Below are 18,183 nucleotides of genomic sequence, written 5' to 3'. Positions count from 1 at the left end.
ACCTGGAATGCTGTGTTCAGTTTTGGGCACCACTGTATAAAAAAGATATCGGTGAACTCGAAAAGGTTCAAAGATGAGCTACTAAATTGATTAAAGGGCTAGAGGGACTGGATTACGAGGAAAGGCTTACTAGGTTGAATATGTATACACTGGAAAAGAGGCGTCTAAGAGGAGACATTATTAATATCTTCAAATATGTTAAGGGACATTACAAAGAGTTATCAGAGGAATTATTTATTAAAAGAACATTGTTTAGGACACGTGGGCACTCGCTGAGGCTGGAGGAGAGGAAATTCCATACGCAACGGAGGAAAGGGTTCTTCACTGTTAGGGCAATAAGGATTTGGAATTCACTGCCAGGGAAGGTAGTAATGGCAGAATCTGTAAATGCATTTAAAAAAGGATTGGATACATTTCTGATTGAAAATGATATCCATGATATAATATTGACGTTAATCTGGGTGTAACATGATTTATAGTTGTTAACTAGTCATAAACCATTACTTCAGCAGGTACATTATAATCAACACAACTACAGGTTGAACACGATGGGCATTTTGCCTCCCTTCAACCTCAATTACTATGTTACTATGTACTTGCGTAGGTTTCCTGCGAGTGCTCTGGTTTGTTTCCTACTACCAAAAACATATTGGTAGGTTAATTGGCTGCTGACACAAATTAATGAACCCTAGGGTAGGGTGGACCTCATTCAGGTTCAGTAGCAGATTCTGCTAAATAGCAGAATCTGCTACTGCTTCCTATTGAATGCTGGAGGCTACCCAGCACAGGGCAAATCAATTGTGATCGCATCGCTGAGTCTGAAATTAAGACTGACCCCCTGCATACGCAGCGCAGTCGGACACCGCCATTTTTCTGGTCGGAGCGGCTGCTCCGAAAACGGTCCAAACACACCTCTATTGTCTGGACCATTCCCCCAAAATACTACCTTGATGCCCCACCCACGGCACACTTCCCAAGGCTGCCATTGTCAATCAAAGTGTGATTGCATTCTTCCGGGATGCTATCGCAATGTAAGAGAATGTGCATGCACGTTGCGCCCGCTGCGCATGACAATACTTGAAAATTGCGGTTTGCGATTTTTGGAGTATTGAGATCCAACCTGAATGAAGTCCAGTATATGTAACTTTGTACAGGGAATATAGACTTTAAGCACCACTGGGCGAGAACTAGGGATGTGCACCGGAAATTTTTCGGGTTTTGTGTTTTGGTTTTGGGTTCGGTTCCGCGGCTGTGTTTTGGGTTCGAACGCGTTTTGGCAAAACCTCACCGAATTTTTTTTGTCGGATAAGGGTGTGTTTTGGATTCGGGTGTTTTTTTTTTAAAAAAACCCTAAAAAACAGCTTAAATCATTGAATTTGGGGGTCATTTTGATCCCATAGTATTATTAACCTCAATAACCATAATTTCCACTCATTTTCAGTCTATTCTGAACACCTCAAAATATTATTTTTAGTCCTAAAATTGGCACCGAGGTCGCTGGATGGCTAAGCTAAGCGACACAAGTGGCCGACACAAACACCTGGCCCATCTAGGAGTGGCACTGCAGTGTCAGGCAGGATGGCCCTTCCAAAAAATACTCCCCAAACAGCACATGACGCAAAGAAAAAAAGAGGCGCAATGAGGTAGCTGTGTGAGTAAGCTAAGCGACCCTAGTGGCCGACACAAACACCTGGCCCATCTAGGAGTGGCACTGCAGTGTCAGGCAGGATGGCCCTTCCAAAAAATACTCCCCAAACAGCACATGACGCAAAGAAGAAAAAAAAGAGCGCAATGTGGTAGCTGTGTGAGTAAGCTAAGCGACCCTAGTGGCCGACACAAACACCTGGCCCATCTAGGAGTGGCACTGCAGTGTCAGGCAGGATGGCCCTTCCAAAAAATACTCCCCAAACAGCACATGATGCAAAGAAGAAAAAAAAGAGGTGCAATGAGGTAGCTGTGTGAGTAAGCTAAGCGACCCTAGTGGCCGACACAAACACCTGGCCCATCTAGGAGTGGCACTACAATGTCAGGCAGGATGGCCCTTCCAAAAAATACTCCCCAAACAGCACATGACGCAAAGAAGAAAAAAAAGAGGCGCAATGAGGTAGCTGTGTGAGTAAGCTAAGCGACCCAAGTGGCCGACACAAACACCTGGCCCATCTAGGAGTGGCACTGCAGTGTCAGGCAGGATGGCCCTTCCAAAAAATACTCCCCAAACAGCACATGACGCAAATAAGAAAAAAAAGAGGCGCAATGAGGTAGCTGTGTGAGTAAGCTAAGCGACCCTACTGGCCGACACAAACACCTGGCCCATCTAGGAGTGGCACTGCAGTGTCAGGCAGGATGGCCCTTTCAAAAAATACTCCCCAAACAGCACATGACGCAAAGAAAAAAAGAGGCGCAATGAGGTAGCTGTGTGAGTAAGCTAAGCGACCCTAGTGGCCGACACAAACACCTGGCCCATCTAGGAGTGGCACTGCAGTGTCAGGCAGGATGGCCCTTCCAAAAAATACTCCCCAAACAGCACATGACGCAAAGAAGAAAGAAAAGAGGCGCAATGAGGTAGCTGTGTGAGTAAGCTAAGCGACCCAAGTGGCCGACACAAACACCTGGCCCATCTAGGAGTGGCACTGCAGTGTCACGCAGGATGGCCCTTCCAAAAAATACTCCCCAAACAGCACATGACGCAAAGAAAAATGAAAGAAAAAGAGGTGCAAGATGGAATTGTCCTTGGGCCCTCCCACCCACCCTTATGTTGTATAAACAGGACATGCACACTTTAACGAACCCATCATTTCAGCGACAGGGTCTGCCACACGACTGTGACTGAAATGACTGGTTGGTTTGGGCCCCCACCAAAAAAGAAGCAATCAATCTCTCCTTGCACAAACTGGCTCTACAGAGGCAAGATGTCCACCTCATCATCATCGTCCGAATCATCACCCCTTTCACTGTGTACATCCCCCTCCTCACAGATTATTAATTCGTCCCCACTGGAATCCACCATCTCAGATCCCCGTGTACTTTCTGGAGGCAATTGCTGCTGGTGAATGTCTCCATGGAGGAATTGATTATAATTCATTTTAATGAACATCATCTTCTCCACATTTTCTGGAAGTAACCTCGTACGCCGATTGCTGACAAGGTGAGCGGCGGCACTAAACACTCTTTCGGAGTACACACTGCAGGGAGGGCAACTTAGGTAGAATAAAGCCAGTTTGTGCAAGGGCCTCCAAATTGCCTCTTTTCCCTGCCAGTATACGTACGGACTGTCTGACGTGCCTACTTGGATGCGGTCACTCATATAATCCTCCACCATTCTTTCAATGGTGAGAGAATCATATGCAGTGACAGTAGACGACATGTCAGTAATCGTTGGCAGGTCCTTCAGTCCGGACCAGATGTCAGCATCAGCAGTCGCTCCAGACTGCCCTGCATCACCGCCAGCGGGTGGGCTCGGAATTCGTAGCCTTTTCCTCGCACCCCCAGTTGCGGGAGAATGTGAAGGAGGAGATGTTGACAGGTCGCGTTCCGCTTGACTTGACAATTTTCTCACCAGCAGTTCTTTGAACCCCTGCAGACTTGTGTCTGCCGGAAAGAGAGATCCAACGTAGGTTTTAAATCTAGGATCGAGCACGGTGGCCAAAATGTAGTGCTCTGATTTCAACAGATTGACCACACGTGAATCCTGGTTAAGCGAATGAAGGGCTCCATCCACAAGTCCCACATGCCTAGCGGAATCGCTCTGTTTTAGCTCCTCCTTCAATGCCTCCAGCTTATTCTGCAAAAGCCTGATGAGGGGAATGACCTGACTAAGGCTGGCAGTGTCTGAACTGACTTCACGTATGGCAAGTTCAAAGGGCAGCAGAACCTTGCACAACGTTGAAATCATTCTCCACTGCGCTTGAGACAGGTGCATTCCACCTCCTTTGCCTATATCGTGGGCAGATGTATAGGCTTGAATGGCCTTTTGCTGCTCCTCCATCATCTGAAGCATATAGAGGGTTGAATTCCACCTCGTTACCACCTCTTGCTTCAGATGATGGCAGGGCAGGTTCAGGTTTATTTGGTGGTGCTCCAGTCTTCTGTACGCGGTGCCTGCACACCGAAAGTGGCCCACAATTCTTCTGGCCACCGACAGCATCTCTTGCACGCCCCTGTTGTTTTTTAAATAATTCTGCACCACCAAATTCAAGGTATGTGCAAAACATGGAACGTGCTGGAATTTGCCCAGATGTAATGCACGCACAATATTGCTGGCGTTGTCCGATGTCACAAATCCCCAGGAGAGTCCAATTGGGGTAATCCATTCTGCGATGATCTTCCTCAGTTGCCGTAAGAGGTTTTCAGCTGTGTGCGTATTCTGGAAAGCGGTGATACGAAGCGTAGCCTGCCTAGGAACGAGTTGGCATTTGCGAGATGCTGCTACTGGTGCCGCCGCTGCTGTTCTTGCAGCGGGAGGCAATACATCTACCCAGTGGGCTGTCACAGTCATGTAGTCCTGAGTCTGCCCTGCTCCACTTGTTCACATGTCCGTGGTTAAGTGGACATTGGGTACAACTGCATTTTTTAGGACACTGGTGAGTCTTTTTCTGACGTCCGTGTACATTCTCGGTATCGCCTGCCTAGAGAAGTGGAACCTAGATGGTATTTGGTAACGGGGGCACACTACCTCAAGAAATTGTCTAGTTCCCTGTGAACTAACGGCGGATACCGGACGCACGTCTAACACCAACATAGTTGTCAAGGCCTCAGTTATCCGCTTTGCAGCAGGATGACTGCTGTGATATTTCATCTTCCTCGCAAAGGACTGTTGGACAGTCAATTGCTTACTGGAAGTAGTACAAGTGGTCTTCCGACTTCCCCTCTGGGATGACGATCGACTCCCAGCAGCAACAACAGCAGCGCCAGCAGCAGTAGGCGTTACACTCAAGGATGCATCGGAGGAATCCCAGACAGGACAGGACTCGTCAGACTTGCCAGTGACATGGCCTGCAGGACTATTGGCTTTCCTGGGTAAGGAGGAAATTGACACTGAGGGAGTTGGTGGTGTGGTTTGCGCGAGCTTGGTTACAAGAGGAAGGGATTTACTGGTCAGTGGACTGCTTCCGCTGTCGCCCAAAGTTTTTGAACTTGTCACTGACTTATTATGAATGCGCTGCAGGTGACGTATAAGGGAGGATGTTCCGAGGTGGTTAACGTCCTTACCCCTACTTATTACAGCTTGACAAAGGCAACACACGGCTTGACACCTGTTGTCCGCATTTCTGTTGAAATACTTCCACACTGAAGAGCTGATTTTTTTGGTATTTTCACCAGGCATGTCAATGGCCATATTCCTCCCACGGACAACAGGTGTCTCCCCGGGTACTTGACTTAAACAAACCACCTCACCATCAGAATCCTCCTTGTCAATTTCCTCCCCAGCACCAGCAACACCCATATCCTCATCCTGGTGTACTTCAACACTGACATCTTCAATTTCACTATCAGGAACTGGACTGCGGGTGCTCCTTTCAACACTTGCAGGGGGCGTGCAAATGGTGGAAGGAGCAAGCTCTTCCCGTCCAGTGTTGGGAAGGTCAGGCATCGCAACCGACACAATTGGACTCTCCTTTGGGATTTGTGATTTCGAAGAACGCACAGTTCTTTGCTGTCCTTTTGCCGCAAGTCTTTTCTTTTTTCTAGCGAGAGAATGAGTGCTTCCATCCTCATGTGAAGCTGAACCACTAGCCATGAACATAGGCCAGGGCCTCAGCCGTTCCTTGCCACTCCGTGTCGTAAATGGCATATTGGCAAGTTTACGCTTCTCCTCAGACGCTTTTAATTTTGATTTTTGGGTCATTTTTTTACTGATCTTTTGTGTTTTGGATTTTACATGCTCTGTACTATGACATTGGGCATCGGCCTTGGCAGACGACGTTGATGGCATTTCATCGTCTCGGCCATGACTAGTGGCAGCAGCTTCAGCACGAGGTGGAAGTGGATCTTGATCTTTCCCTATTTTTTTAACCTCCACATTTTTGTTCTCCATATTTTGCGCACAACTAAAAGCCACCACAGGTATACAATGTAGATGGATGGATAGTACAGTATTACTTATACTTATGGACGACGAGTGCACTGACGACACAGAGGTAGGTACAGCCGTGGCCTACCGTACTGCTGCTTAGTGCTTATATATATAATATACTGTATAACGGACCTGGTGGACACTGTCAGCAGACTGCTAAACAAACTAGCATGAAGAAAGAAAAAAAAAACACCACAGTGTTTTTCAGGCAGACAAACGTATACTGGACTGGTGGTCACTCTCAGCAAAACTGTGCACTGTACTCCTGCTATAACTGCTCCCCAGTCCCCACAATTAGGCAGTGTGAGCAGAGCAGTGCACTCAGAGTCAGCACAGATATATCATGCAGCAGTACAGCACACTGAGTGAGCACAGCCACAGATATGGTGGAGCGTTTTTTTTCAGGCAGAGAAACAAAGGATTAAAATCACTGGTGGTATAATCAAAACCCTGCACTGTACTCCCTAACAGCTGCTCCCCGTCCCCAATCCTCCCCACAATTATAACAATGTCACTTAGTCTTTTCTATTACGGAGAGGACGCCAGCCACGTCCTCTCCCGATCAATCTCAATGCACGTGTGAAAATGGCGGCGACGCGCGGCTCCTTATATAGAATCCGAGTCTCGCGAGAATCCGACAGCGGGATGATGACGTTCGGGCGCGCTCAGGTTAACCGAGCAAGGCGGGAGGATCCGAGTCGCTCGGACCCGTGTAAAAAAAAGTGAAGTTCGGGCGGGTTCGGATTCCGAGGAACCGAACCCGCTCATCACTAGCTAGAACTGATGTGAATGACTGAAATAATCTTTGTAAAGCGCTCCAGAATGTGTATGACTAACGGTTAATAAATACGTTTATAGAAAGGATCTTTAGTCAATTTAAATCTACAACTAAATTCATCTATAACATACCTCCCAACATGACCCTCTCCAGGAGGGACATAATGCTCTGCTCCTGGACTTCCCTCTTAATTTATAATTACCATCACCTGTGCTGAAACACCTTTCTTATCCATGAACCTGTTCAACACAGGTGCCAGCAATAATAAATGAAGAGAAAAGTCCAGCAGCAGAGCATTTTGTCCCTCCTGGAGAGGGTCATGTTGGGAGGTATGCTATAATATTCATGGATAGTGTGTCATTTGTGTTCAAGAGCTTTCAATCTATGTATTACTGTACATTCTCATAGTTAAAAGCTAAGGAACCAAGTTTCACTTCCTGGAAATATCCTCAGCGGACACTCAGGTATGAAACCCCAATCTGAGCATTTCTCAGTCTCTGCTACAAACGCTTCCTGAATCTCTTACAAAACTGCTTGGCATTCTGTGACATGTTGGGCTGTCAGGAGCAATTACTCTAATCTTGTCCAGCCTTTCTGAATCAGGAGCCCGGCTTAACAGCAGGGTCTGTATGAAAGGTGCTATTGTGCATAGCATGAACACTCAACTAAAGAAAAGACTGTTTTCTCTTCTGCAAAAACATGGAAATGTCTCTTTTAAGATGTTGCTGATTTCTCCTTCATGCCGGGCGTAATAACTGGACCTGTCAGTGTGCCAGCGACTGTTTGTCTCATGCAGTCTGTGTCTTTCTGGAGTCTGGGGTGGACAATACACACCCTGCAAAGTGCCAACTCCCGGGAAGTCAAGAACCTAATTACAGGAGCTGCAGCATTTTCCGTGGGGGGAGATTGGATTTCTAGCTCCACATAGCATGGGAGCGGCTCATGGAAAGAAGGTATGGGGATTATTTGCATTCCCATCTTAATGAAGGGCTTTCTTCTTTCAATGCTCTAATAATACCTGCAGAGATCATAAATCCCTTTCAAAGTGGTTTTAAAAAAATGAATAACCATGTTGGTAGAACCCATGTAGAGACAGCTACGGGTTCCTGAGCAATTCAGACCTTATATTGGGAACTAGAGTCTCTACAGGTTCATTTGCAATAAAGAGTTAATAACAAAATAAAGGCGATAATGCAGAATAATTGTGTAAAATGTTTAAGTGGGTTCTGTGCTAACAGCTGATATTTATAGGTGCAGTGATACAACTTCTACCTGGAGGCCCAATTATAAGTTGTTCTCTCGCACAATACTTTATGCAGTTGATGCCACTCTGTGTGGCATATTATAGTCCTCTCTGATGTCCTCTGCCAGAATATGCTATGCTCTGTGCTATCATACTGTATGCTACCTTCAGACAGCCAGTGCCACTATATACTATTGTCAGAAAAATCACACTCCCCTATATTACTCTGTACCTCTATATTTTGCATACGTTTGCTACCCTGGGCTGCTAAATGCAGCTCTTTGAGACCACATATTGTACTGTGATGCCCTGTGCTCCTCTTTAATGTCATGTGATACCCTGTAATACTGTAGTCTCTTTTATGATGCTTTGTACTATTCTGGATTACATACAGTATGTGTATTTGTTTAATTCTGTTTTTCCACGAGTTGCATTGAGTCATTCTACAATATTCATTCACAAATGTCGCTCTGCAGCATTCCTTTATCATATGTGGCAGTTTAAGTAGTGGGGACATTGCATCAGGCCTGTATAGTTTGTGGAAGCCCCTTTCAGGGCTTTATGTACCACTATTTGTTGGAATAAGAAGAATGACTATATATTTTAGCATCAAAACAGCCTAGTTATGATTATTTCATACAATTATATGCACAGCACAGGTATCCGGAAAACCACTATCCAGAAAGATCCAGAAAGCAGAATGGAGTAGCAGGTAATCAAATGTGGCCACTGGCCAGTCAGTGGTAACGCCATACACACAGAGATATAACCACGTGACCAGTGTCGGACTGGGGCATGTAGGGCCCACCGGGGGAATGAAGTGGTAGGGGCCCATGTTAGGGGTGTGGACAGTCTGCAGAGGGGGTGTGGCTTGCCACATCATTGGTTTGACTAATGAATTTTTAGAGAGTGCAACGTCTGGGCCTCTTCAAATATATATACAGTAAATTCAGCTGCTGATGCACGATAATGTACCTGATTAATAACAGTAATACACTATTGTCCAGTATAAGGTAACATATGTACAATGTTTAATTCAAGTGCACAGTCTGGTACCTGATCCTTAGAGCAGGAGGTGGGCCCCCAGGCAGTTGGGCCCAGCGGTGGTTTCCTCTGTACCCCTGTGGGCCAGTCTAAGCCTGCATGTGACACTTCCTGTAGGTACTGTGGGGAGCACTGCAGCTCTAAGTGATGATGAATGGAATGGCTGGGGCACAATGTAGTAGGGATCATTTCAAATGTGTTCTTTGAATCATTTTGTTGTAAATATTTATATAGTGCACACATATTCCACAGCGCTTTACAGAGAATATTTAGTCAATCACATCAGTCCCTGCCAGAGTGGATCTTACAATCTATGGGCATAATTCAGCGGGTAATTCAGACTGGATCGCTGCAGCGGCAGCGATCGCAGTCTGAATCCCTTTGTGGAGTGCGCAGGCGCAGTGCACGTGCGAACCCAGGGAGGCCCAGTGAGATGCTAATTGACAGGTGGAGGTGGTCGCAGGGAGCGTGGCAACGGCGTTAGAAAGACGTTGGCGGGGTGTGGTCCTGACACATCCGCGTTGCGGGTGTGGGCTGTGATGGCTGTGTGACATCACATGCAGTCGCTGCGACCCGGGTTGCAGTCAGGGAGCTACTCGCCAGGTGCAAAACATTCAGACTGCGATCACTGCAGTGAGTCTGAATTAGGCACAAGGTTTTGCACATTAGATAACAAATTTGCTGCAGCGATCAGGTCTGAATAAGGGCCAATATACCCTACCACATGTACAAACATACACATGGAAAAACTCCTTATCTAGGAATTTCCAGTCCCAAGCATTCCACATTTAGTCCACACATTTATCAAACTTGGCGATAATGGATATGTTTTTTTATTTTAAATATTCATCTTTAATATTAATAATGCTTAGACACTTCTAAAATCTATATAATAGGGTGACCTGGTGTAAATGGTTAGGAGGAGGCAAACAGGATCCGTAGGGCTGCCTTTAGAATTTACAACTCTGAGCAACACTATATTATGCAACACAAAGTATTGCCCCTTGAACCATAATAAGCCGCCACGGTAATGCCCCTGACACTATATTACGCCACCACAGTTATGCCCCTGTCACTCATATTATGCCCCACACATTAATTCCCTTGACACCATATTATGCCCCCACAGTAATGCCAAGTCAACATACTATGCTCCCACAGTTATGCCCCTGTCACCATATTATGCCCACATGGTAAATGTGCCTTATGCCACAGTACCGGCTCTCATGGGTTCTGCTCATTGTCAGGGGAATACGGCTTAGTACATAGGAGTCTATTTACTAAGCCAAAGGTTCCAAAACGCGGTTCTCAAGGCACCCCAACAGTCCAGGATTTAGGTATAGCAATGGCTCAGCACATATGGTTAAATCACCTGTGGCAATGCATGGATACATTTAAAACGTGGACAATTGGGGTGCCTTGAGGACTGCATTTGGGAATCCCTGTACTAAGCCTTGGAAAGTGGATAGAGATAAAGAACCAGCCAACCTGCTCCTGTCATTTTTCAAACACAGTCTATTTACTAGAGATGTGCACCGGAAATTTTTCGGGTTTTGGTTTTGATTCGGTTCCGCGGGCGTGTTTTGGATTCGGACGCATTTTGGCAAAACCTCCCTGAACATTTTTTGTCGGATTCGGGTGTGTTTTGGATTCGGTTGTTTTTTTCTCAAAAACAGCTTAAATCATAGAATTTGGGGGTAATTTTGATCCTATAGTGTTATTAACCTCAATAACCATAATTCCGACTCGTTTCCAGTCTATTCTGAACACCTCACACCTCACAATATTATTTTTAGACCTAAAATTTGCACCGAGGTCACTGGATGACTAAGCTAAGCGACCCAAGTGGCTGGCACAAACACCTGGCCCATCTAGGAGTGGTACTGCAGTGTGGCACTTATAAAAATTGGCCCGAAACATCACATGATGCAAAGATAAATAAATAAAAAAGAGGTGCAAGATGGAATTGTCCTTGGGCCCTCCCACCCACCCTTATGTTGTATAAACAGGACATGCACACTTTAACAAACCCATAATTTCAGCGACAGGGTCTGCCACACGACTGTGGCTGAAATGACACCAAAAAAAGAAGCAATCAATCTCTCCTTGCTCAAACTTGCTCTATAGAGGCAAGATGTCGACCTCATCATCATCATCCTCCGATTCCTCACCCCTTTCACTGTGTACACCCCCCTCCTTACAGAGTATTAATTCGTTCCCACTGGAATCCTCCATCTCAGGTCCCTGTGTACTTTCTGGAGGCAATTGCTGGTGAATGTCTCCACGGAGGAATTGATTCTAATTCATTTTGATGAACATCATATTCTCCACATTTTGTGGAAGTAACCTCATACGCTGATCGATGACAAGGTGACCGGCTGCACTAAACACACTTTCGGAGTACACAATGGAGGGGGGGCAACTCAGGTAAAATAAAGCCAGTTTGTGCAAGGGCCTCCAAATTGCCTCTTTTTCCTGCCAGTATACGTACAGACTGTCTGACGTGCCTACTTGGAAGTTGTCACTCATATAATCCTCCACCATTCTTTCAATGGTGACAGAATCATATACAGTGACAGTAGACGACATGTCAGTAATCGTTGGCAGGTCCTTCAGTCCGGACCAGATGTCAGTTTTTGCTCCTGACTGCCCTGCATCACCGCCAGCGGGTGGTTTTGGAAATCTGATCATTTTCCTGGCAGCTCCAGTTGCGGAGAAAATGAAGGAGGAGCTGTTGGCGGGTCACGTTCCGCTTGACTTGACAATTTTCTCACCAGCAGGTCTTTGAACCTCCGCAGACTCTGCCGGAAAGAAAGATACAACGTAGGTTTGAAATCTAGGATCGAGCACGGTGGCCAAAATGTAGTGCTCTGATTTCAACAGATTGACCACCCGTGAATCCTGGTTAAGCGAATTAAGGGCTCCATCCACAAGTCCCATATGCCTAGCGGAATCGCTCCATTTTAGCTCCTTCTTCAATCTCTCCAGCTGCTTCTGCAAAAGCCTGATGAGGGGAATGACCTGTAAATGCTGATTTACTTACAGGACTAAAAGCAATACTTTAAGATACACTCAATACACTTTAAAACCGAGCCGCTGCGGACGCTGTATTCAATCTTTAACCTACATACTTTTTACTCAGCATACAAAGCCCCGTACCATGTACGCACTTTGTGTACACACGCCGCGACGGACGTACAAAGTACACGCAGTGCATACACACACACCGAAACACTGAGAGCACAATGCAACTTCACGTGTGGCTAAAATACACTTATAACCTTAGCAGGGAAAGAGACAAGACACCAATTGAATTTAAGAATTTGGGATCCGACCGCCAACATATAATTGAAAAAAGGGGGTTACAACAAATTTACAATTACAATAAGAGAAAATAGGCTACAATACAATGGTACATACGTTTTGTTTCGCCAGCGCCACTCGGTCCGGTGCTCAGATCAATCAAGCAAGATGACCTTCAGAGAGAGAGAGATTACTGACCAGCTAGGCAGCTTGGCTTTTTATACAGTTGGTAAAAACACTATACAATAGACACTGTATGCTCTTCTTCCATTAGTTCGGGGCTGGGACATATCCTGTGCACCGGGGATCATTGGTCAGCTCAAGAGGTGGACGATGGCTAAGCCTTGAGATGTGATTTCTGTTGTTTGCATCTGAGTTCCCACCCCATGACCAGTTAAACCCATCACATTAATCATACATAAATCTGGTATTATTAATAACTTATTGTTGCAATATGTGACAATATTCTTATATCCACCAGATTACTGCTTATGTGACCCTGGACAATATGATCCCATACATGATATGCTTATCCATTTCCATCCTCAAGATATACACATATATATATATATATATATATATATATATATATATATATATATATATATCAAAACCAAAATAGATGCGGAGGCGCCCAGGTGACACTCGGAATTTCACTACTAAAGCACGTGGTAGAGAATTTATAATTAATATAAAATTAATTCAATGGATTGACACTCCTCTTAAAAAACGAGTGGCATCAACCTTAAACAGAAGAACATGTGCTTGGAACACACATATATAGTGAGATTTAAAAAATAGAGATAAGGGTGCCTTCTAGTGTCTAGATAAATAAATATAGTGTATACCCAATGTGAAAAAAAAAGTGGACACTACTTATCTGGGGCATGTATTTCTCTTCGGTCACGAGACCAATAATGGTACATAAAAGAGATAAAGGAAATATAACATAGCGCGTACCATTTTTATACCATTAATCAGCAAAAATATGGTTGTATATAAAAAACCTTACAGGGATGAACAAATCCCATAATTTAAAATCCACAGCCAGGGATAAAAGGTTTTTACAAATTTTAATACAACACATAAAAACAAATGGTAGAAGTGTGAGCGTACAATATATAAAATTCAATCAGGCTTATCTGTCCACATGGAAAACTGGTACGTCAAATATTTTTCATATAGACCATACAAATAGTAACAATGCAAACGTACAAGAAATAAATATATATTAGGCTTATCTGTCCTTATAGGAGGTTCAGGTACAGCAAACCCAACGCGTTTTGTCACTATTCAGACTTCATCATGGGGATAAGATCAGTGAGCTAGGGAGCTCAATTTATACCTACAGAGAATGGGAACCTAGCACATGGCCAAGTGATTGATGACATCACTTCCTGTTTAGCCAAAATTGCTTTTACTGAAATTTTCCAATGTATGGGGCTTTAATCAATAGCATGTGCTTAAAATTGCTGTCTTATTTAAAACTAAAAAGTGCTTATGTGCTTGGTTTTATTAGAAAGCAGATTATTTGTCCAGGAAGCGCCGTAATGCGTGCTGGAACGCACACTATTTCCTGGTGTGCTCCGTCGCGCGACGTCACTTCCGGTATTACGAGCCACGCTTATGCCTGCTCGTGGACCGCATGCTGGAACGCACACTACTTCCTGGTGTGCTCCGTTACGCGACATCCGGTTTCCCGGATCTCACTTCCGCCGGCTCGTGGAGCGCATTCTGGACCGCATCGTCATCTTAATGACGATGCACATGTAAAAACAGCTGGTGGAGCGCACAATAGGGAAATGTAAAAGGAGCTCAATAGAGAGAGGAAATATAAACACTGTATCACACCCTTAGTATAGGGATCTTAAAAAACGTAAATTCTAGTACCATTACCAGTTGTAAATAAATATATAAGTATAAGAACATCAGTTATAAAAAATGTATAAAAAAGTATATATATAAGAAACCGATAGATATCAAGATACATAGTGTGAATTGCACCATGAATGCATAAAATAATATAATGTACATAAATATTTTAAACACTTGGTGTCATGCTGGAGTCCATAAGCAGGCAGTAAATAATCTATAGTCCCAAGTTTTTGGATTCTTCAAAGCTCATAAAAATTCGTTAAAATTCATGGATACTATATCTTGAGTCTATAGTGTCCATGAAGGCTGGAAGAAGGTCTTGTAATGCCGAGTGGCTAGAATCTGGACCTAATGAAAAATAAATAAATATTACAAATAAAAATAAAATAAATAAAAATTGATGAAAAGGGGAGAATGATAGTGTGATCACTATCGCATCTGTCTGTATAACCTTACTCAAACAAGTGAAGTGGAAGAGTGCTATAATAATTCGTGTAGACTCATGCAGGACTAATCGTGAAATGTAAAACAGGACAATGAAAGAATCTTTTTTAATATTAATTTATTAATATAGTGGACCAAAGTGCCTTATATTATAAGGTATTAGGTTAGTGAACAAGTGGTGATTGAAAGTAGTGGTTAAAGTGCTTATATGAGAGAGATAAATAGTAAAAAAAGGTATAAATATCTGTGCAAAAGCTCTTATAGAAAAACTCTTATAAAAAAGGAGCGATTTCAAATGACTCACTGAATCCCAAAGGTGCCATTGTTTGAAGCTCGAAAATCCAGAACATTTCTCTTCTGGAAAGTTTATTCAGTATGTCTCCTCCTCTTTCACCCGATTTTACTTGTTCAATGGCCTTAAATGTCAGGTCCTCGGGATTTGAGTTATGTTTGTCTTTGAAGTGTTTTGACACGGCGTGGTTTTCAACCTTATTTTTTATGTTACGGACATGTTCCTGTAGTCGAATTTTAAGGACTCGTTTGGTTTTACCCACATATTTTAGGCCGCAGGTGCACTCCAGAAGATATATCACCATAGTTGAATTACAGTTCATAAAATCCTTTATTGAATATTCCTTGGAATTATTAAAATTGGAGAAAGATCTTCTGACCGGATGTACAAACCTGCATATATTGCAGTTTCCACATTTGTAATTTCCTTTACACTTTGGCAAACTTGTTCTATTTGTTGGTTCTTCTTTTCTGAGGAGACTTGGAGCTAGAATGTCTTTTAGGCTTCTGGTTTTTCTGAAGACAATCTTTGGGCGTGGTGGGATGATTTCTTTGAGGACAGGATCGAGTAGTAAAAGATTCCAATGTTTGTTGAATGAATTCTTGATGATTTGTTCCTGACAATTGTACGTGGTAATAAAGGCGACAAAGTTCTCTTTTTTATTATTTTGGCTGTCTTTGTTGGATTTAGTCAACATATTAGTGCCGCGTGTTTTGTCTAATGCCTTTTGGATGGTGTTCTCCGGATACTGTCTGTCCCTGAATCTTCCTGCATAAAGTTCGAGTTGCCTGTCGCATTCCTCTTGATTGCTACAGTTTCGTTTGATCCGATGGAATTGGGAATACAGGATGTTACTTTTCCAATTTTTTGCATGGCAACTTTTAAAGTGTAGGTAGCTATTTGTGTCTACCTTTTTTATATAGTTGCAAGTGCTGATTTGTTGATCACCGCTTGACAAGGTGAGGTCCAGAAAGTCAATTTTAGATATGTCTACATGATGTGTGAACTTCAAATTGTATTCGTTCTTTGGCCCTCATTCCGAGTCGTTCGCTCGGTATTTTTCATCGCATCGCAGTGAAATTCCGCTTAGTGCGCATGCGCAATATTCGCACTGCGACTGCGCCAAGTATCTTTGCTATGAAGATAGTATTTTTACTCACGGCTTTTTCATCGCTCCGGCGATCGTAATGTGATTGACAGGAAATGGGTGTTACTGGGCGGAAACACGGCGTTTTATGGGCGTGTGGATGAAAACGCTACCGTTTCCGGAAAAAACGCAGGAGTGGCCGGAGAAACGGGGGAGTGGTTGGGCGAACGCTGGGTGTGTTTGTGACGTCAAACCAGGAACGACAAGCACTGAACTGATCGCACAGGCAGAGTAAGTGTGGAGCTACTCTAAAACTGCTAAGTAGTTTGTGATCGCAATATTGCGAATACATCGGTCGCAATTTTAAGATGCTAAGATACACTCCCAGTAGGCGGCGGCTTAGCGTGTGTAACTCTGCTAAATTCGCCTTGCGACCGATCAACTCGGAATGAGGGCCTTTGATAGATGATCAAAAAATATCCTAAAGTCTTCCTCTTTACCTTCCCAGATTATGAGGATATCATCAATATAGCGCTTGTATAGGATCAGCTGTTTGATGCATGGGTTATTGGAATAGATGTAGTCTTCTTCCCAGCTTCCCATCATGAGATTTGCAAAACTGGGCGCAAAAATTGTCCCCATCGCCGTCCCGCATGTTTGTAGAAAAAAGGTGTCCTGAAATTTGAAGTAGTTATGATGAAGGATAAACTTAATGAAATCACAGATGGCATTCTTATGAGATGTAGATAAGTCTGGATCTCTGTCCAAAATCTCCGACATGCTTCAATCCCTTTCTTGTGTACAATACAAGTATATAGGCTTTGAACATCTATTTATTTTATTTTTATTTGTAATATTTATTTATTTTTCATTAGGTCCAGATTCTAGCCACTCGGCATTACAAGACCTTCTTCCAGCCTTCATGGACACTATAGACTCAAGATATAGTATCCATGAATTTTAACGAATTTTTATGAGCTTTGAAGAATCCAAAAACTTGGGACTATAGATTATTTACTGCCTGCTTATGGACTCCAGCATGACACCAAGTGTTTAAAATATTTATGTACATTATATTATTTTATGCATTCATGGTGCAATTCACACTATGTATCTTGATATCTGTTGGTTTCTTATATATATACTTTTTTATACATTTTTTTTATAACTGATGTTCTTATACTTATATATTTATTTACAACTGGTAATGGTACTAGAATTTACGTTTTTTAAGATCCCTATACTAAGGGTGTGATACAGTGTATATATTTCCCCTCTCTATTGAGCTCCTTTTACATTTCCCTATTGTGCGCTCCACCAGCTGTTTTTACATGTGCATCGTCATTAAGATGACGATGCGGTCCAGAATGCGCTCCACGAGCCGGCGGAAGTGATGTCCGGGAAACCGGATGTCGCGTAACGGAGCACACCAGGAAGTAGTGTGCGTTCCAGCATGCGGTCCACGAGCAGGCATAAGCGTGGCTCGTAATACCGGAAGTGACGTCGCGCGACGGAGCACACCAGGAAATAGTGTGCGTTCCAGCACGCATTACGGCGCTTCCTGGACAAATAATCTGCTTTCTAATAAAACCAAGCACATAAGCACTTTTTAGTTTTAAATAAGACAGCAATTTTAAGCACATGCTATTGATTAAAGCCCCATACATTAGCCAAAATTGCTTTTACTGAAATTTTCCAAACAGGAAGTGATGTCATCAATCACTTGGCCATGTGCTAGGTTCCCATTCTCTGTAGGTATAAAATGAGCTCCCTAGCTCACTGATCTTATCCCCATGATGAAGTCTGAATAGTGACGAAACGCGTTGGGTTTGCTGTACCTGAACCTCCTATAAGGACAGATAAGCCTAATATATATTTATTTCTTATACGTTTGCATTGTTACTATTTGTATGGTCTATATGAAAAATATTTGACGTACCAGTTTTCCATGTGGACAGATAAGCCTGATTGAATTTTATATATTGTACGCTCACACTTCTACCATTTGTTTTTATGTGTTGTATTAAAATTTGTAAAAACCTTT

At 43.5% G+C, this 18,183-nt stretch overlaps 1 protein-coding gene across 1 annotated transcript in view; it reads left to right on the top strand.

The window, feature by feature from the left end:
- The first annotated feature begins 7,166 nt into the window (after positions 1-7,166).
- The window catches only part of FAM107A (family with sequence similarity 107 member A), a 555,305-nt gene continuing 544,288 nt past the window's right edge, over positions 7,167-18,183 (top strand). The window contains exon 1 of the mRNA XM_063940886.1: positions 7,167-7,804. Coding sequence (XP_063796956.1) covers positions 7,781-7,804 — 24 coding nt within the window. The 5' untranslated portion in view covers positions 7,167-7,780. The remainder of the gene's footprint in view (positions 7,805-18,183) is intronic.

The sequence above is a fragment of the Pseudophryne corroboree genome, chromosome 9 (genome assembly GCF_028390025.1).
Source record: "Pseudophryne corroboree isolate aPseCor3 chromosome 9, aPseCor3.hap2, whole genome shotgun sequence".
NCBI classification, from domain to species: Eukaryota; Metazoa; Chordata; class Amphibia; order Anura; family Myobatrachidae; genus Pseudophryne; species Pseudophryne corroboree.
The sequence above is the reverse complement of the archived record's forward strand: the minus strand, read 5'-3'. Positions and strand labels throughout refer to the sequence as shown.